We start from the raw sequence: 21163 nt of genomic DNA on the forward strand, positions 1-21163 counted from the left end.
ACCGTAGGAAATTCCGTGGTTACATAGCATTGTCGTTCAGAGCATGGGCTTTGGAATCATACAGCCCTGGGTTTGAGTCCCTTTTCTAGCTCCAGTTTATTAGTGGTATGATATTGGGAAAATTGCTTTAAGTCCATGAACCTGTTTCCTAATCTATAAAATGGTGATAATAACAGCATCTACCACGCAAACTTTTTGAACCACTTTTCTTCTAGGGCCTCAGTAGTAGTTGTTCTATTTCTCCCAAAGTGTCTTCCTCCAGGTCTCTGCTACTTTTTATTATTCATGTTTCAACTTAAATGTCATTTTCTTGGCAAGTTCCTCACTATCAGACAGGATTCATTGTTGTAAGCAACAGAAACCAACTGTGACTGATTATTGAAAGGATATTTAAGGAAAGTCACAAAACATCTGGGAAGGCAACAGAGCCAAGCTTGAAGAAGGGGCTCGAACAAGGGAAACTGAGCAGCTACCAGGACCACGGCCAAGTCAGTCACAGAAGGCACTGCTGCCACTACCACTTACACAGCGTAAAACCACCACTACCAGCTGTACTGGACCTTAATGGCCACTGTAGCCACCCCTGGCTACTAGCATGGACTCTCCATGATCCTCTGACTCTGTGACACAAGGTCCCAAGTCAAGGTATGAAGCTAATACCTCTGATTGGCATAGCCTGGGCCATACGTGCATACCATAGATGCAAAGGATCCTCAGAAAAAAAATCTAAATATTCAGCATTTTCACTTCATGGTGGTAGGGAGCTCTGCCTCCCAGCAGACTCATAAGATGGGAAATTCCCGAAATACAGGCAGGAGTTCAAATGCTGAGCAGCCAGAAAACTCCGCAAATGTTCACTATATCTTTTTTGGCCTCAAGTCTAAAAAGTAGACCCCCACTTACTCTCATATCAACTTGTTTCATTCTCACCATAGTACTTTTCACTACTAGATATTTTCTTATTTTATTTGTATTAGTTCATCATACCAGAAAGATGTTTACCTGTGTTTTATTGACTATGCAAAGGCATTTGACTGTGTGGATCATAACAAATTATGGATAACATTGCGAAGAATGGGAATCCGGAACACTTAATTATGCTCGTGAAGAACTTGTACACAGATCAAGAGGCAGTCATTCGAACAGAACAAGGGGATACTGCGTGGTTTAAAGTCAGGAAAGGTGTGCGTAAGAGTTGTATCCTGTCACCGTATTTATTCAATCTGTATGCTGAGTAAATAATCCGAGAAGCTGTTCTATATGAAAAAGAATGGGGCATCAGGATTGGAGGAAGATTTACTAACAACCTGCGTTATGCAGATGACACAACCTTGCTTGCTGAAAGTGAAGAGGACTTAAAGCACTTACTGATGAAGATCAAAGACCACGGCCTTCAGTATGGATTACATCTCAACATATAGAAAACAAAAACCCTCACAACTGGGCCAGTAAGCAACATCATGATAAATGGAGAAAAGATTGAAGTTGTCAGAGGTTTCATTTTACTTGGATCCACAATCAACACCCATGGAAGCAGCAGTCAAGAAATCGAACAATGCATTACATTGGGCAAATCTGCTGCAAAGGACCTCTTTAAAGTGTTAAAAAGCAAAGATGTCTCCTTGAAGGCTACAGTGCACCTAATCCAAGCCATGGTGTTTTCAGTCACTTCATAAGCATGCAAAAGCTGGACAATGAGTAAGGTAGGCCAAAGAAGAATTGACGCCTTTGAATTATAGTGCTGGCAAAGAATATTGAATATATCATGGGCTGCCAAAAGAACGAACAAATTTGTCTTGGAAGAAGTACAACCAGAATGCTCCTTGGAAGCAAGGGTGGTGAGATTTTGTCTCAAACACTGTGGACATGTTATCTGGAGGGATCAGTCCCTGGAAAAGGATATCTTGGTTCGTAAAGTAGGGGATCAGTGAAAAAGAGGAAAACCCTCAACTAGATGACTTGACACAGTGACTGCAGCAATGGGTTCAAGCATAACAATTGTGGAGATGGCTCAGAACAGGGCAGTGTTTCGCTGTGTTGTATATGGGGTCACTATGAGTCGGAACCTACTCAATGGCGCCTAACAACAACAACAGCAGTTCATTATATATCCCCTCCTGCTAGAATGTAAGTACCACAAGAGCAAAGACTTGGTCTGTTCTGTTCATTGCTATATCCCATGGGCCTGGAATAGTACCCAGCATATAGTAGGAGCGTCTTGTACTCATTTGTTGAATGAATGAATAAATGAATGACTATAAAGCACTTAGCACAATGCCTGACACACAGTAGTGCATAATATTTGGCAACTTACTATTTCTTAGCACATTATAACACATTTTTTAAAGAAAAAATTAAAAGACTTTTCACTTAGGTTATTTCATTTGACCTTCACTGCAGTCCTCCAAAGAGGAGGATGTTAGGGGTAAGGAATGAGCCGTTTTCTGGTGAAGTATATATGGCGCCTTCAAGTGTTTGCTCCAGTGCTTCCTGTGGCTCTGAGAGGTTAATGAATAGATTAAGAGACTTGACTAAGATCACACAACTAAAAAAAAATTCTTCCTTAATATCAGATACACTCATTGGCTTTGGTGTTCTTTCTATTATATTAAAAAAACATTTTTTTTTTTTTGTATTAAGCCCATCCAAATTCTCGGTGATTGTGGAGAGATTGTTGCTGTTGTTTTGGCTTTGACCAAAACAGAGCACACACACACAGTCACAGAACAGTGTTTAACTTATATTAATTTGTTCAAATTCGCATTTTTAATTTGGTGGCCAGAGGCCCCTGGAAAAACCATCATGAAATTGTAGCTGTTCTCAGCTGGCATCCCTGGATGTTCTTGGTGCTTGCAGGATTTGTGGCCCTAAATAGTGCCATGATAGATATGCCAGCAACTTCCGTATCTCCCTGATAATGCTCACTAAGATGCAATGCTGGATGGCTTCCAAGTTTTAAGGGAAGATTGTTTCCCTTTTAAGAGCTTATGATCCCAAAATAGATCACGGAAATATTATTGGCCCCAAAGAACCCAGGCTGAATGGGAACATCTAATCAGCAAGTTTTTTATTGTCCTACTCTGTGCCTAGCACTAAAGGGGGGGAAAATATGTATATATATAGACTCGACGGCACTAGGTTTGTTGGGTGTATATATGTCTGCAATAACAGAGTTTCCTTTTGGGTTAAATGCCAAAGGAAAGGAAGGAGTCTGCTTACAGGTCATATGGAGAAGATGTGATCTCAGGAGGGTGTGATAGGAAGCTGCAGAGAGGCTGGCTGGTGTGAAGGCCAGGGCCAGGAGGTCCAGAAGCAGCCTCAGGAGATCGGGTTGGCTGGGAGGGTTAGCAGGGAGGCCTGGTGAGCTCTGAGAGCTGAAGGGCCATCATGGGGAAGAAAGAATGTAGACTTCTGAGTGGCTCCTGGAGAACCAGGACCAAAAGGTCGCAATAACAGGAGGCGGAACTTTCTTTTTTAAAAAAAAAATTAGTGGAAGGAAAAAAAATCAGTCATACTATTACTGAAAGACAGCTATGATTAATTTTTTTAATATTTCTTGTTTTTAACATAGCTATGATAATACCCCCATCACTGTAGGACAGAGGAGAACTGCCCCATAGGGTTTCTGAGACTGTAAACCGTCATAAAAGCAGATTGCCACATCTTTCTCCCACAGAATGGCAGGTGGCTTCAGATTTCTGACCTTTCAGTTAGCGGCCAAGTGCTTAACCACTGTACCACCAGGGTGTCCTAGCTGTGATGATTTGTTGTTGTTAGGTGCAGTCAAGTCAATTCTGACTCATAGCGACCCTATGCACAACAGAACAAAACACTGCCTGGTCCTGCGCCATCCTTACAATCATTGTTATGCTTGAGCTCATTGTTGCAGCCACTGTGCCAGTGCACCTCCTTGAGGGTCTTCCTCTTTTCCGCTGACCCTGTACTCTGTCGAGCATGATGTCTTTCTCCAGGGACTCATCCCTCCTGACAACATGTCCAAAGTATGTAAGACGCAGTCTTGCTGTCCTTGCCTCTAAGGAGTATTCTGGCCGCACTTCTTCCAAGACAGACTTGTTCATTCTTTTGGCAGTCCATGGTATGGTATAATCAATATTCTTCGTCAACACAACAATTCAAAGGCATCAATTCCTCTTTGGTCTTCCTTATTCATTGCCCAGCTTTCACATGCATATGATTTGATTGAATATACCATGGCTTGGGTCAGGCGCACCTTAGTCTTCAGGGTGGCATCTTTGCTCTTCAACACTTTGAAGAGGTCCTTTGCAGCAGATTTACCCAATGCAATGCGTCTTTTGGTTTCTTGACTGCTGCTTCCATGGCTGTTCATTGTGGATCCAAGTAAAATGAAATCCTTGACAACTTCAATCTTTCGTCCATTTATCATGATGTTGCTCATTGGTCCAGTTGTGAGGATTTTTGTTTTCTTTATGTTGAAGTGTAATCCATACTGAAGGCTGTGGTCTTTGATCTTCATGAGTAAGTGCTTCAAGTCCTCTTCACTTTGAGCAAGCAAGGTTGTGTCGTCTGCATAACGCAGGTTGTTAATGAGTCTTCCTCCAATCCTGATGCCCCATTCTTCTTCATATAGTCCAGCTTCTCGGATTATTTGTTCAGCATACAGATTAAATAGGTATGGTGAAAGAATAGAACCCTGCCGCACACCTTTCCTGACTTTAAACCAATCAGTATCCCCTTGTACCATCCGAAGAACTGCCTCTTGATTTATGTAAAGGTTCCTCACGAGCACAATTAAGTGTTCTGGAATTCCCATTCTTTGCAGTGTTATCCATAGTTTGTTATGATCCACACAGTCGAATGCCTTTGCATAGTCAATAAAACACAGGTAAACATCCTTCTGGTATTCTCTGCTTTCAGCCAGGATCCATCTGACATCAGCAATGATATCCCTGGTTCCACGTCCTCTTCTGAAACCGGCCTGAATTTCTGGCAGTTCCCTGTCAATATACTGCTGCAGCCGTTTTTGAATGATCGTCAGTAAAATTTTGCTTGCGTGTGATATTAGTGATATTGTCCTATAATTTCCACATTTGTTTGGATCACCTTTCTTGGGGATAGGCATAAATATGGATCTCTTCCAGTCAGTTGGCCAGGAAGCTGTCTTCATATTTCCAGACATAGACGAGTGAGCACCTCCAGCGCTGCATCTGTTTGTTGAAACATCTCAATTGATATTCCATCAGTTCCTGGAGCCTTGTTTTTCACCAGTGCCTTCAGAGCAGCTTGGACTTCTTCCTTCAGTACCATTGGTTCCTGATCATATTCCACCTCTTGAAATGGTTGAATATCGACTAATTCTTTTTGGTATAATGACTCTGTGTATTCCTTCCATCTTCTTTTGATGCTTCCTGCGTCATTTAATATTTTCTCCGTGGAATCCTTCACTATTGCAACTAGAGGCTTGAATTTTTTCTTCAGTTCTTTCGGCTTGAGAAATGCCAAGCATGTTCTTCCCTTTTGGTTTTCCATCTCCAGCTCTTTGCACATGTCATTATAATACTTTACCTTGTCTTCTCCAGCCACCCTTTGAAATCTTCTGTTCAGTTCTTCTACTTCATCAATTCTTCCTTTTGCTTTAGCTGCTCGATGCTAAAGGCCAAGTTTCAGAGTCTCCTCTGACATCCATCTTGGTCTTTTCGTTCTTTCCTGTCTTTTCAGTGACCTCTTGCTTTCTTCATGCATGATGTCCTTGATGTCAGTCCACAACTCGTCTGGTCTTCGGTCACTAGTGTTCAATGCGTCAAATCTATTCTTGAGATGGTCTCTAAATTCAGGTGGGATATACTCAAGGTCATATTTTGGCTCTCGTGGACTTGCTCTGATTTTCTTCAGTTTCAGCTTGAACTTGCATATGAGTAATTGATGGTCTGTTCCAGTCGGCCCCTGGCCTTGTTCTGACTGATCATATCGAGCTTTTCCATTGTCTCTTTCCACAGATGTAGTCAATTTGATTTCTGTGTATTCCATCTGGTGAGGTCCATGTGTATAGTCGCCATTTATGTTGGTGAGAGGAGGTATTTGCAATGAAGAAGTCGTTGGTCTTGCAAAATTCTATCATTCGATCTCCAGCATTGTTTCTATCACTAAGGCCATATTTTCCAACTACTCATCCTTCTTCTTTGTTTCCAAATTTTGCATTCCAATTGCCAATAATTATCAATGCATCTTGATTGCATGTTCAATCAATTTCAGACTGCAGCAGCTGATAAAAATCTCCTATTTCTTCATCTTTGGCCCTTGTGGTTGGTGCGTAAATTTGAATAATAGTCGTATTTACTGGTCTTCCTTGTAGGTGTATGGATGTTATCCTATCACTGACAGCGTTGTACTTCAGGATAGATCTTGAAACATTCTTTTTGACGATGAAGGCAGCACCATTCCTCTTCGAGTTGTCATTCCCAGCATAGTAGACTATATGATTGTCTGTTGCAAAATGGCCAATACCAGTCCATTTCAGCTCACTAATGCGTAGGATATCGATGTTTATGCGTTCCATTCCATTTTTGACGATTTCCAATTTTCCTAGATTTATGCTAGGTTCCGATTATTAATGGATGTTTGCAGCTGTTTCTTCTCATTTTGAGTCATGCCACATCAGCACATGAAGGTCCCGAAAGCTTTACTCTATCCACGTCATTAAGGTTGACTCTACTTTGAGGAGGCAGCTCTTCCCCAGTCATCTTTTGAGTGCCTGCCAACCTGAGGGGCTCATCTTCCAGCACTATATCAGACAATGTTCTGCTGCTATTCATAAGGTTTTCGCTGGCTAATGCTTTTCAGAAGTAGACTGCCGGGTCCTTCTTGCTAGTCTGTTTTAGTCTGGAAGCTCACCTGAAACCTGTCCTCCATGGGTGACCCTGCTGGTTTCTGAATACCGGTGGCATAGCTTCCAGCATCACAGCAACACGCAAACCAAACTGACAGACACATGGGGGTAAGCAGCAATAGAAACTGACAAACTGCCAAGGGGCCACAATGAAATGTTCCACCAATAGTTTATTTTCACTAAAGTAAGTTTCTGTAAGATGTGAATAATTCTCCCAGAGATAAGTTGCATTTAAAAATGGGACTCACCTTGTGTGTCAACTTGGCTGTGATAATAGTGTTTATTAAAAAAGCAGCATGTTATTATATAGATATTATTTTACGAAATAAGCATTTTTCCTTCATAATTAGCATTTCTAATGTCTGAGTAATATTCATATGGCTGTACATTATTTAACCATTCTTCTATTACTGGAAACTTGGGTAGTTTTAATGTTTTTGCACTTATGAAATCTGTGATGAATATGCTTGGGTTTGAAGCTTTTTTCTCATTTTGAGTTTTCATATGGTAAATTTTCAGAAACAGGATAACTAGGTCTCTCTAACCCTTGGAGTTGTATAACAAAGGAATAGGTTGTTCTCAAGAAGTGGTGAGATTGAGTGCCTACCTGTCAGGATATTGGAGAGGGATTTCTTTATCAGGCTAAACCTTGGACATGGTTACCATTACATTTCCTTTCTACTTTTTGATTCTGTGGATCTGCTAGAGGGTTGAGTATTCTGCTGTGATACTAATTTGATTTTGGGGAGAGCCAAGCTGAGAGTCAGGGATTTGAAGCATAATTAAAAGTTTCAGACTGACACTGCAGATCCATACTGAGCAAGTGAAACCTGACACCTTTCTAGCTATGTGCCTTGTCCATACTTTCAGGATATGCTACCATCTTCCTTCATACTGACATCCGAATTCCCATTTTCTGGTGAGGCATACATGGCCGCATCAGTGTTTGTTTCAGTTCTTCATGTAGCTCTGAGTCACTGCTTCTCCCCTCGTCCATTCCAGAGGTTCTTCAACACTATGGAGCAGGGCTGGCCCACCATGCCATGAGTCACAGGCAATAGCCAGTTCACTGAATGGGCTGGTGGGCTGTTTTAGGGGTGGAATCAGGACTCTGAAACCACCTGTTCCATCCTCCAAAGTTAATGACTTTTCTCCCCCTGTAGGTAATTAAATGTATTTCTTGTGGACCTGGGCTTGGCTGGAATGCACAAGGGTCCTGAAGATCCTTCTATAGCTCCCTTCTGTTGAACCCATTAAGAAAAGATGGCAAAAGTCAACATAACTAGAGACATCATCCATAGGCAGATCAAGGTAAGCAACCCAGACCTCTGAACCAGAACGGGAGGTCCTTTCTTTCCCCCCGATACATTTTACAGAGGAAGAAACTGAGGTCTAGAGTTTTGTGATTTACCAACAGTGACATATCTCGTTAGTGACCCAGGACTAGAATCAGAGTTTCTTGACTCTCCATCTCCTTTTACCCAAGAATATGGAATTCATGGGAACTGCTCTGTCCAAGTGCTTGTGCCTGGGCTCCTGAGATTATTATAGGAGGGGCTGGTGAGGGAGGAGAGCCAGCAGTGTGTTATACGTATTCGTGTGTGTGTGTGTGTGTGTGTGTGAGAGAGAGAGAGAGAGAGAGAGAGAGAATTAGAAAGGGCCAGTGTGTCAGTAAGGCAGCAGGAGTAGATAAAGCTTCTTCATGTTGCTCCAGTTACTAAGTTATATATATACTAGAACCTGTGAAAGTTCTTTCTTCTCTACTTCGAGGGTCTTCTCTGCTAAATCCTGCACCTGACCCCTTTAGTTTGTACATAGAAGACACTCCAGTACCTGTGGGATGAGTGGATGACTGGGCAGTCACATTCAGTTAGTGAGGTAGCCCCGGGCTTGGTCAGGGAAGTCCTGGGTAAGGAGTAAGAGGTTTAATGGAGATTCGGCCAAGGCATGATGTGCTTCTACAGTAGGAACCCCAAACTGAGGTCCGAAGCTTAATCCCACTCCTGCCCTAATTAACTACTTATAAGTCTTTAGTCATTTCACCCCGCTGTGTCTCAGTTTTCTGTCTGCTAAATGATACTAATGTCTGCCTGCCTGCGGGGCTGGTCTTGAGAATGAAACCTGAGAGAGAATGAGAAAGTTCTTTGAAGAGGTTAAGTGCTAAAAAAAAAATTAAGTGCCATGCAGTGTAAATTGTAGTCACCATCCAAAAGGATTTTTTTATGTATCCCTGAATCCTTTTAGAGCTTTGTCTATTTGTTCGGTTTGTGTGTGTGTGTGTGTGTGTATGATTTCATTAGACTAGGTGGCCCTCAAGGACAGGGAATGTTTCCTAGAGGCACGGAATCAGCATGGGAAGTATGGTGCAGGTTACTTTTTTCCTTTGTGTACCCTGCATCCCCTATAATCTGTGTCCTAAAAGTGAAGATGCCCACTCTTTCCAACCTAAACGTGAAAACATTCCCCTATTTGTTGTTTCCAATTTTACTTTCTTTCTTTTTCCTTTTTTTTTTTTAACCCAACAGCCCACAATTTAGTGCTTAGGTTTATATTGTCTTCTACGATCCCCTGTCCTTGCCCAGACAGAGTACAAATTCCTGCAGACCCAATTTCTTGTTATCTTTTCTAGCTCCTGTGGTGCCCAGCACAGTGCTGAACATATAGTAGCCACATAGAAATCATGTTTAATTGAATCAATTAAACCATGAGTTTATTTCTGTTCCACAGGAGAGGGGTGCTCTGAGCTTTGAGAGACGCTACCATGTCACTGACCCCTTTATCCGGCGGCTAGGCCTGGAAGCAGAGCTGCAGGTAAGAGACCCAGTTTGCACCCTAGATACAGATGGCCTGCTCTCCCTCCCGTCTCTTGACTTTATTCAAGGCATAAACAAGTTTTTCTCTGCAGATCATACCTAAAGATTATCTCTCATTTTCAGCAGTTTTGTTAGGCAGGTACATTTGAGTCAAGGTTAGGTTCAGGTACATCTGAACCAAGATTGACCTGGTCACCTAGAAATTATTTTTTGGTCATATTATTTTACTTATGCATTGGTTTGTTCTTGGAAAAAGTTTGTTAAATTATATACCACTGTTTTTACTATAGGAGTCCTTGGGTGACTCAAATGGTTGTGCTTGGCTACTGACCAAAAAATCGGCAGTTCAGATGCACCCAGAGGCACCTCAGAAGAAAGGCCTGGCAATCTACTTCCAAAAGATCACAGCCATTGAAAACTCTATGGAGCACAGCTCTACCCTGATACACATGGAGTTGCAATGAGTCAAAATCAACTCAGCAGCAACTGGTTTTTTTTGGTTTTTGCTATTGTCATGTACAGTAATGATTCTTACCTTTATATAGGCGTACCCATTGCTATCAAGTCAATTCGGACTTATACCGACCTTATAGGAGAGAGTAGAACTGTGCCCCATAGAGTTTCCAAGGAGCAGCTGGTGGGTTCAAATTGCCAGCCTTTTGGTTAGCAGGCAAGCTCTTAACCACTGTGTCATATATGTGTATGTATGTATATTATAACATACATATGCACAAACACATATATATGATTGTAATATACATACATACATATATATACTTTCTCTTTTTAGCCTCAAAACAATGCTGTAGTAAGGTAGACAGGTAATAAACCAAAAACCAAAACCATTGTCATCGAGCCGATTCTGACTCATAGGAACCCTATAGGACAGAGAACTGCCCCAGAAGGTTTCCAAGGAGTGGCTGGTGGGTTCGAACTGCTGACATTTTGGTTAGCAGCCAACCTCTTTAACCACTATGCCACCAGAGCTCCAGATAGGTAATAACGAAAACCCATTGCCATCGAGTCAATCCTGACCCATAGTGACCCCATAGACAGAGTAGAAGTGCCCCATAGAGTTTCCAAGGAGCACCTGGTGGATTCGAACTGCCAACTTTTGGTTACCAGCCATAGCACTTAACCACTACGCCACCAGGATTTCCAAGACAGGTAATAGGTATAAAGAAACAGGTTCAGAAAGGCCGAACACCTTGTCTAGGGTTGCTTTGACCAGCCTGTGGAGGGCCCAGACCTTCAGTCCATAAGTTCAGCATTTTCATTGTATCTGACACAGAAATACTCCATAAATGTTAGCTGTAGTCCCTTCCCTTCCTCAAGATCGTGTTTTGAATCCAGCTATTAGCTACTCTACCCAACAGTGTTATCTGCAGTTTGAGTAAGAATTCTCTTTTTTTCGGGCTAACGTTTGTAAGTGATCATATTGATCTTAGGAAAGGACTAGAAAGAAATGTGTTGAAGTCTAACTGGTTATTTTCAGGTAGTGAGATTATGTTATTGCTTTCTTTAATTATAAACTTTTATCCAACCCAAAACCAAACCCAGTGCCTTCGAGTCAATTCCGACTCATAGCAACCCTGTAGGACAGAGTAGAACTGCCCCGTAGCGTTTCCAAGGAGCGCCTGGCTGGTTTGAACTGCCGACCCTTTGGTTAGCAGGCGTAGCACTTAACCACTACGCCACCAGGGTTTCCAACTTTTATCCATTACAAAATATAACTAATAGTAATATAGAAAACATGAGAGAAAATCACTCCCTAATACAACTACAATTAAAATTTTGTATACTTCTTTTTATCTCCTCTGTATTTTTACATAATTGTAGTCATGCTTTAAGGATCCTTCACGGCACGGTGGTTAATCGCTCGACTGCTAAGCAAGAGGTCCGTGGTTCTAACCCATTGGTAACTCCACCAGAGAAAGACCTGGAGATCTCCTCTGTAAAGATTATCGCTGAGGGAACCCTACAGGGCAGCTCTGCTCCGTACAGTATAGTTGCTCTGAGTTGGGGTTGACTTGATGGCACTCGACAACAACACAATCATACTTCACATTGAATTTTGTATCTGTTTTCGAGTTAACTTACAATCTTTTTCCCCATGTTACCAAGTAGTCTTCACAGCTTTCACTTGAATTTTTTTCTGACTATAAGAAGCAATAAATATCATATTAGAAAATATAGAACAGACAAAAATGTATAGAGAAGAAAACAAAATCACTCTTAATTTTTCTACATAGAGATAAACATTGTTAACATTTGGTATATTGCCTTTGTGTATTAGGAACCAGAATTCTGATTAGGAGACTGGGCACGGGAGCCAGATACATTTAGTTTCAAGACCTGTTTTCTCCACTTACTAGCTGTACAACCTTGTCCAAGTTGCTCCTACTTTCCTGACCTGTAAAATGGAGCAATAACGTGGAATCACTGTGATGATTAAGTGAGAAGATTTGTGTGAAGGGCTTGTTATAGTGCTTGGTCAATAAATAAATAAATAAGCTAGCTAAATAAATAACAATTATGATTCTTCAGTCTTCAAGTTTTTTTCCAAGCTTATAAACATTTTTTTCCCTACAAAATTTTACTTATACAATATAAACAGTTTGATAAGGCCTTTTACACTTTTATATTATGATTGTTTTCCCATAGCCCTAAAAATTCTTTCAAAATATAATATGTTTTATTATTTAGTTTCTTCTAGATGGGTGGAGCATATCATTTCCTTCAGGGACATAAAGTATCTCTTTCTGGTGCCGAGGGGACATTTGACAATGTCTGGAAACATTTCTGGTTGCCAAAACTATGAGAATGCTACTGGCCTCTAGAGGCCAGGGATGCTGCTAAACATCCTACGATGCGTAGGACAACAAATGTCAGTTTGCCAGAGTCAAGAAACTGCTCTAGTGGATGCTGAGTAGATGGGGACTCCTGGCTGGCTGGGCTTCTTCTGTCAGTGTCCCTCCACTTAGCCCAAATCTTATCTCTACCATTTCTTCCTGGTTGGATACCTTTGTCCAGAATAGACTTGGAAACTTTGTTAAACACAAAGCAGGATTCGTTCTATTGTTTCTCAGAGTCTGAAACTCAAGTATAAAATGATGTTAAGGTGAACTGTTTCAACTTGCACATCCTTAAAGGCCACCTTGGCCAGGACCTATAGTAGCAGTTATCTGGGCAAAAAAATGTTTTCCTGGATTCTCCTGATTTACTACTTTGTATGCTTTTGAAAAACAAAAAAGGAAACTAAAAAGAGAACTCTTATGGCGTAGTGCTGGCTTTTTTTGATTTCCTGTATTAGGGTTAGCTTTCTTAACCTCATCTCTGTTCAACCATGCTATTTCTCTACCTTCTGACTTAATAACCTGGCTTGATTGTGTTGACTTTCTAATTTGCATTTTATGTAACTTTGAAGTTCAGAGTTTATCCAGTCTGGTATATTGTTGCCCTTCCTGCGTGTTGGTAGAATTTGTGCCCACAGAGCTGCCTATTTAAAAAGCATCCAAGGTAACCTGAAGTACTTTGTTTCTTAAATATTCTTTATAATATGTTTCATCCTACTGGTTTCCTAAGCCTCTGAAAATCTGTTTTTCTTTATTTTCTTTTCTGATTTTTTTATTTTTCAGACTTTTTTCCTGAAAGTTGCTGTCTTCTGGTTTGCTGCCATGAGTTTTCATCCATCCACCTTTAGGTCTTTAATTATTTTGTTCCTAGTTCTTTCTTCCTAAAGAAGATCTGAATCAAGACGTGCATCTGTCCCATTGCATCCGTCTGTCTTTTATGTTAGGAAATTGTCCTTTGTGCTTGGTACTCTTAAAAGAATTTGGTTAATCAGTATCATTTGTAGAACAGCTTTTCTCACAGACACATCTATGTAGGTAAATACCTTCCCCACCTTTAAACGAAATCATGATCCAAAGCTGCTCATTGTAGCTGAGTCAAAGATTTTACTGGCATCTCTGCTTTGATCTGAAGGGTTGGATGCATGGCATGAATGATACCTCTTAAACATTTTCTTCTTTATTCTGTCATCTGACTGTCAGACCTTTTCCTTTTTTATTTACTTATTATTTTTGGATAGGTAAACATTCATACGGTCCTAAATTTTTAAAAGTTTAAAAGGTTGCCTCCTTCCCACTCTTCCCCAGCCACCTAATTCACTTCCCTGGTCTCAACTAATGTAATCAGGTTTTTAGTGTCCTTCCAGAAAAATTTTATGTGTAGAATTCTTACTTTTTCACAAATGTTAGCTTAACATATTTATTATTTTGTACCTTACTTTTTGAATTTAAAAATATCCCTTTTTCATATCAGTGCATAAAGATTATTCTAATTTCTAATTCTTTCATGGCTTTAGAGTGTTCTGTTGTGTGAATCTATGATAATTTATTTAAACTGCTCTTACTGATGGACATACAGATTTCATCTAGTTTTTTTGTATGTAACATCATTTGGCACACGTGGGCATATATTTATGGAATAAATACCTAGGGGTGGAATTAGTAGATCAGAAGGTATAGGCATCTGTAATTTTGATACCAAATATCACCAAAATTGTCTTTCATGGATTTTGCACCAATTTATGCTCCCACCACCCTCCTTAATGGCGTATCAAAAATAATGCTCAACAAATGTTTGTTCTCTCACCAACCCCAGTTTCTTCTTCCCCATGTGTCCATCATTATTCTGAGAAATGTATAGATGAGTGAAACATGGTGGGCCAAGGATATCTCAGCTCGGCTTCCTGAGAGAACTGTAATCTAGGTTGCACCTGAAACATGGATGGGAGGAGCTAGCTAGACCAGGGTGCGGGAGGATAGAGAAAGAAAGAGTGACCCAGGCTGAGGGAACAGTATGTGAGCAGTGCAAGAGAGAGTAGTGGGTACTTATTTCAAGAAATTAGAGTAGTCAAAGAACACCAGCAGAAGAGGGATGACAGATGAGGTTGGTGAGATGAGTGGGAGCAGGGTACTGATAATGAAGGACCTTGTAAGGGATGTTGAAGACTGTGGACCTTATCCTGAGGGCAGTGGAGAACCATTAATGCTTTTTAGCATGGGAGCAACATGATCAGAGTTATGCTTTTAAAAAAAAAAAAAAAATTAGCGTTGGCTACAAAATGAATAGATTGCAGGAGTTTAAACTGGAAGTAGCCCAGACAATTTAAGAGACCGTGGCAGTGATTTAGGAAGAGATGATAGGTTGCCTGAACTAAGGTAGTGGTAATTTAGATGAAGAGAAGTCAGTGGATTTGAGAGACATTTAAGGAGTAGAATCAACAAAATTCAGTGATTGAATGTGGAAAGTTAGGAAAAAAAGACAGGCCATGAAAGAGGTGAGGTTTCTGGCTTTTTTAGTAGATGGTGGTGTCATTTGCCGAGTTAGGGAACCCTAGATAAGGAATAGGTTTGAGGGGAAAGGTGATGATGGATGTGGAGCTGCTGGCCATCGGTTATCCAACTAGAGCTGTCTGGATAGGTACTTGGAATATTTGGGTTTGAGCTCAGTATAGAGGTACAGACTAGAGATGTTGATTTGGAAGTAGTGAACAGCATATAGATTGAAGCCAGGAAAGTGAGTTGTGATTGCGCTTGGGGAATGTGTAGAGTGAGAAGAAAGTCTTGCTTAGAGCCACAAAGAAGACCACCATTTAAGAGCCAGGTGAAGAAAGAAGGATATGCAAAAGGGTACCAAGGGGGAGCACTCAGAGGCTAGGAAGGAAAACAGAGAGGGTGGTGTTACAGAACCCAGAAGAAGAGTTTCATTGAGGAGAAAGTAGATAGCACTATTAAATACTGTGCAGGGTCACGTAAGATAAGGACTGAGAAGTGTCCACTGATTTAGGGTAAGAAAGCTATGATAGTAACCTTGGCAAGAGCCATTTCTGTGCAGTGTGGTATAGATAGATAGAAGTGGGTTGAGGAATTATTAGGAAGTGAAAATATAGAGTATAGAATACTCTTTCAGTCTATGAAGGGAAAGACTAAAGGATTTAGCATCAAGAAAAAACTCTTTAAGTCGAGAAGGGGAGAACGTTGACACGTCACATGGTTGACAACCACTGTCACAAAACAATATGTGTATTAATTGTTTAATAAGGAACTAATTTGCTGTAAACCTTCATCTAAAGCAAAATTAAAAAAAGGAAAAAGAAAAGACTTTTTTAGGTTGGAGAAATTTGAGTATGATTAATCCTAAGGAAGAAGAATTGATAGAGAAGTTAAAGATACAGAAAAGCAAAGTGATCATCCAGACTTGGCGTTTAGTCAGACGAATGTTGCAAGGGAGTGACTGAAGTGATGAACCATGGATTTCAAGCTGTGAGAGAAGGTAGTGAAGACATGAGGTAGTGTGTAAAGAGAGAGTAGAAAGATTTGCTGACTGGCCCTGGAGGTCTTGTTGAGGATGAAGAAACACTGGGGTATGATATATATGTATATGTTTTCTAGTACTTTGCTTTTTTCACTTACCAATATATCTTGTAAATCACTCCACATCAGTTCATAGAGTTCTTCCTTATTTTTTACAGTTGCACAGCACTCTTCTGTAGATATACCAAGATTTATTCAATAAATTTTCCATGTATGAACCCTTAGAGTTGTTTCTAATAGTTTGTAATTATAAATAATACCATAAGGAATAATCTTGTACAAATGTATTTTAGTATGGCTGGAGATGTATCTTCAGGGTAAAATCCTAGAAGTGGGAGTGCTGATCAAAGGGTAAATATATGTGTAGTTTTCTTAGATATTGCCAGATTTCCCTTCACGGGGGTTACACCATTTTGACATCCCGCTAGCAACGTGTGAGAGTGCCTGTTTCTCTAGCTCCCGACATACGGTGTGGTGAAGCTTTTGAAATTTTTACCATTCTGATAGGCGAAAAATGGTATTTCAATATAGTTTTAAGTTACGTTTCTCTTATGAGTAAAGTTGAATATCTTTTCCATATGTTTGAAGAGCCATTTTAATATAATTTTTGCCAATTTTGGCATAACAAGGGATGGTTAAGAATTTATATATGTATCTATGTATTTTTGCAAACAAAAGCATAGGAAGGATAAGCAGAAACTAATGAAATTGGTCACCTCTATAGAAAAAAAAATTTTTTTAGAGGGTAGGAGGAGCCCTGGTGGCATAGTACTTAAGAGCTCAGCTACTAACCAAAGGGCGGGCAGGTTGAATCCACCAGCTGCTCCTCGGAAACCCTATGAGGGCAGTTCTACTTTGCCCCATAGAGTTACTATGAGTAAGAATCGACTCCACAACAATGAGTTTGGTTTGTTTTTTTAGAGAGTAGGAGGTATATGGTAGATGGATAGAGGAAGGGGAGTAATCCTTCTCTGACTACTTTTTTGTAGAGTCTTTATTTTAGAACTGTGTTAAGGTTTTTCATATTAAAAAGTAAATCACTGAGGATGAGGAAGGGATGACATCTAATCCAAGTAATTTTTGAACACAGTACTTTGACTATATATATTCTCAGTGTAAAGGCAAAATGAACTGCAAAGAAATCTTGAAGTCTACATAGTAGATTCGTCATGTACAGTGATATTGCTGTAGCAATTCTGTAACTATTTTGTGTGTGTCATAGAGTTGAGCAAATGAGTAAATATATGAGTGTTGTTGGAAGCCGGAGTTCTCACTGTGGGAGAAGGGAGATTCAAGTATGGAACAGGAAAAGTCACAGAAGAACTCTGAGATACTGGATTAGAATTAGAGGTATTAGTATGAAGTTATGATTTTAAAAATACACACATGTATATAAATATGTATTATTTCCAATTCCTAGCATGTGAGCAGTGACATCTCAGCAGCAATGAGTTACTGGTTTCTAAATACCATTCCCCACTAAAAGGAGCCAGGGGCCCTTGGAGAAATGACTGGTTCCAGGGCTGGGACAGAGAAAGTACAAGATGAGCCTATAACATCTTGTGCCAGGGGCATATCTAGCTCATGGCCTACAACACGCGCTTTTTGAGGGGGCGCGTGCTTTCATTTCTGGTTACATCACCAATCTTCCAAGTCTCCCTTAGAGTTCAGGTCACACGTTGATCCATCCTGTTTAGTTCACTTGTGGGTTTTCTTGGCATCGTGCTAGACATGTGGTAAGGTGAGGAGGAGGAAAGGAAACTCACAAATAAGGAGAGTAAAACTGAGCCTTTCTAAGGTCACGTAAGTGATGGAAATAAGATTAATAAGATTCATATCAGGCCTGTCTGGCTCCAGAGTCCCTATTCTTTCTACTTCATCCATATGTCTTCTTTTTAAAAAGTCTTAATGAATAGTTCTTGGCTTAGTAGCTTTATTCTCTCACCTTATTATTTTTCTTAATGCTCTCCTTAAAAAGTTACAAACATTATATATCTCACCTTCACAATCTGGCCTGACTTTTTTTTTTTTTTTTTCCATTTTGTTTCTTGTGTAATTTGAGCATGAATTCACTGAAAACAAGTCATATCAAACTAGATTGATTTCTTTTTTGCATAGAGTTGGTAGACCAGAGCAGTTGGATAGGCACAGAATAGCCTGTTTCTAACAAAGTTTGTCATAATTTTTTACAGTATGATTTTAGAGGAGAAGGTAAAATATTGGCTAATTAAAATTTTTATCAACTAGATACCAAGTTCATTGAACAGCCACATTCAAAGAAAAAGAAGGAGGGGAGATCTGGCTTTGTCAGAGATTTCAAGGGCTGTTCTTTAGATCAAGAATCAGCAAAGTTACAGCTTGTGGACTAGATCTAGCCTGCCACCTGTTTGTTTTTAAGTTTTGTTTTCAGTGTACAACTCAGTGGTTATTAGTATATTCCCAAAGTTATACAGCCATCACTATTATCTAATTCCAAAACAGTTTCATCACCCCAAAAAGAAACCCTGTACTCATTAGCTGTCGCTCCCCATTCCCACCTCCTCCCTGCCCTTTGTTGTTGTTAGGTGCTGTCGAATTGGTTCCGACTCATAGCGACCGTGTGTACAACAGAACGAAACACTGCCAGGTCCTGCACCATCCTCATGATTCTTGTTATACTTGAACCCATTCTTGTAGCCACTGTGTCAATCCATCTTGCCAAGGGCCTTCCTTTTCTTCATTGACTCTCCATTTTACCAAGCATGGTGTCCTTCTCCAGGGATTGATCCCTCCTGATAACATGTCCAAAGTATGTGAGATGAAGTCTTGCCATCTTCACTTCTAAGGAGCATTCTAGCTGCACTTCCTCCAGGACAGATTTGTTGGTTCTTCTGGCAATCCATGGTGTATTCAGTATTCTTTGCCAACACCAAAATTCAAAGGCATCAATTCTTCTTCAGTCTTCCTTATTCATTGTCTAGCTTTCACATGCGTATGAGGAGATTGAAAAACCATGGCTTGGATCAGGTGCACCTTAGTCTCCAAAGTGACATCTTTGCTTTTTAACACTTTAAAGAGGTCTTTTGCAGCAGATTTGCCCAATGCAATGCGTTTTTTTATTTCTTGACTACTGCTTCCATGGCTGTTGATTGTGGATCCAAGTAAAATGAAATCCTTGGCAACTTCAGTCTTTTCTCCATTTATCATGATGTTGCTCATTGGTCCAGTTGTGAGGATTTTTGTTTTCTTTATGTTGAAGTGTAATCCATCTACTTTTTGTCTCTCTGGATTGCCTCTTCTAGATGTTTCACATAAATGTAATCATAGAGTATGATTTTTATGTCTGGCTTTTTTCACGTAATGTGATGTTTTCAAGTTTGACCCATGTTGTAAGCATCAATCAGTACTCCATTACTTTTTGCAGCTGAATAATATTCCATCATATGAATATACCACAGTTTTATCCATTCAACGGTTGATGGACTTCTACTTTTTGGCTATTATGAATAATGCTTCTGTGAACATTCATATACATGTTTTTGTGTAGATGTATGTTTCCACTACTTTTCGATATATATCTGGGAATGGAATTGCTGGTCATATGGTAACTAGGGTGTCCTGCCAGCACAATGGTCAAGCAATCAGCTGCTAACCAAAAATAAGGTGGACAATTTGAACCCACCCAGTGACTCCACAGGAGAAAGACAACCTGGCTGTCTTCTCCCATAAAGATTACAGCCTAGGAGGGGGATGGGAGGATAGAGAGGGTTGGAAGCTGGCAAAATTGTCACGAAAGGAGAGACTGGAAGGGTTGACTTATTAGGGGGAGAGCAAGTGGGAGTATGGAGTAAGGTGTATATAAACTTATATGTGACAGACCGACTTGATTTATAAACATTCACTTGAAGCTCAATAAAAATTAAAAAAAAAAAAGATTACGGCCTAGAAAACTCTAGTTCTCCTCTGTCACATGGAGTTGCTTTGAGTTGAAATCTACAGCATGTAACAACAACATGGTAACGTGTTTAATTTTTTGAAAAACTGCCAGACTGTTTTCCGAAGCAGCTGTACATTTTACATTCCCACAAGAATTGTAGGAGGGCCCCCAGACACCCTTTTAACACAGAACTGAAGCTACTCTCAAAGTTCACCCTTCAGCTGAAGATTAGACAGGTCTATAAAACAAAAAATAACACACGTGAGGCACATGCTTCTTTGTTCACTCTTGTATACGAGACCAAAAGGGTAACACCTGCCCAAAAGCAATGACAAGAAGGCAGGAAGGGACAGGAGAAATGGATGGGTGGAAATGGAGAATTGGAGTGTGGAAGAGAAGAGTGTTGACACATCGTGGGGATTGCAATCAATGTCACAAAACAATTTGTGTATGAACTGTTGAATGAGAAACTAATTTGCTCTGTAAACTTTCACCTAAAGCACAATAAAAAAATGAAAAAAAAAAAAAAGAATTTCATAAAAAGACCAGACTTAATGGTCTGACTGAGACTAGAAGGACCACGGTGGTCATGGCCCCCAGACCTTCTGTTGGCCCAGGACAGGATCCATTCCCGAAGCCAACTCTTCAGACATGGATTGGACCGGACAGTGGGTTGGAGAGGGATGCTGGTGTGGAGTGAACCTCTTGAATCAGGTGGACACTTGAGACTATGTTGTCATCTCCTGCCTGGAGGGGGGATGAGAGGGTGGAGGGGGTTAGAAGCCGGTGAAATGGCCACGAAAAGAGAGAATGGAGGGAGAGAGCGGGCTGTCTCATTAGGGGGAGAGTAATTGGGAGTATGTAGCAAGGTGTATATAAGTTTTTGTGTGAGAGACTGACTTGATTTGTAAACTTTCACTTAAAGCACAATAAAAATTATTTAAAAAAAAAAATTTTTATGGGGGTTCCGATGTCTCATCATACTCATCAACACTTGTTGTCTGTCTTCTTGATTATAGCCATCCTAGTGGGTGTGAAGTGATTTTCATTTGCATTTTCCTAATGACTAATGATGTTGAGCATCTTTTAATGTGCTTATTGGCCATTTGTATATCTTCTTTGGAGAGTGTCTATTCAAATCCTTTACCTATTTTTTAATGGTATTTTTTTTTTATTGTTGAGTTGT

At 40.2% G+C, this 21163-nt stretch overlaps 1 protein-coding gene across 2 annotated transcripts in view; it reads left to right on the forward strand.

Annotated features, from left to right (window-relative positions):
* WDTC1 (WD and tetratricopeptide repeats 1) overlaps positions 1-21163 on the forward strand; it is a 70918-nt gene that overhangs the window by 12649 nt on the left and 37106 nt on the right. For both annotated transcript variants that reach the window (XM_010595120.3, XM_010595119.3), the window contains 2 exons: positions 8029-8176; positions 9593-9676. In XM_010595120.3, coding sequence (XP_010593422.1) covers positions 8129-8176; positions 9593-9676 — 132 coding nt within the window. In that variant the 5' untranslated portion in view covers positions 8029-8128. The remainder of the gene's footprint in view (positions 1-8028; positions 8177-9592; positions 9677-21163) is intronic.

Source organism: Loxodonta africana, chromosome 3, assembly GCF_030014295.1.
Source record: "Loxodonta africana isolate mLoxAfr1 chromosome 3, mLoxAfr1.hap2, whole genome shotgun sequence".
Lineage (NCBI taxonomy): Eukaryota > Metazoa > Chordata > Mammalia > Proboscidea > Elephantidae > Loxodonta > Loxodonta africana.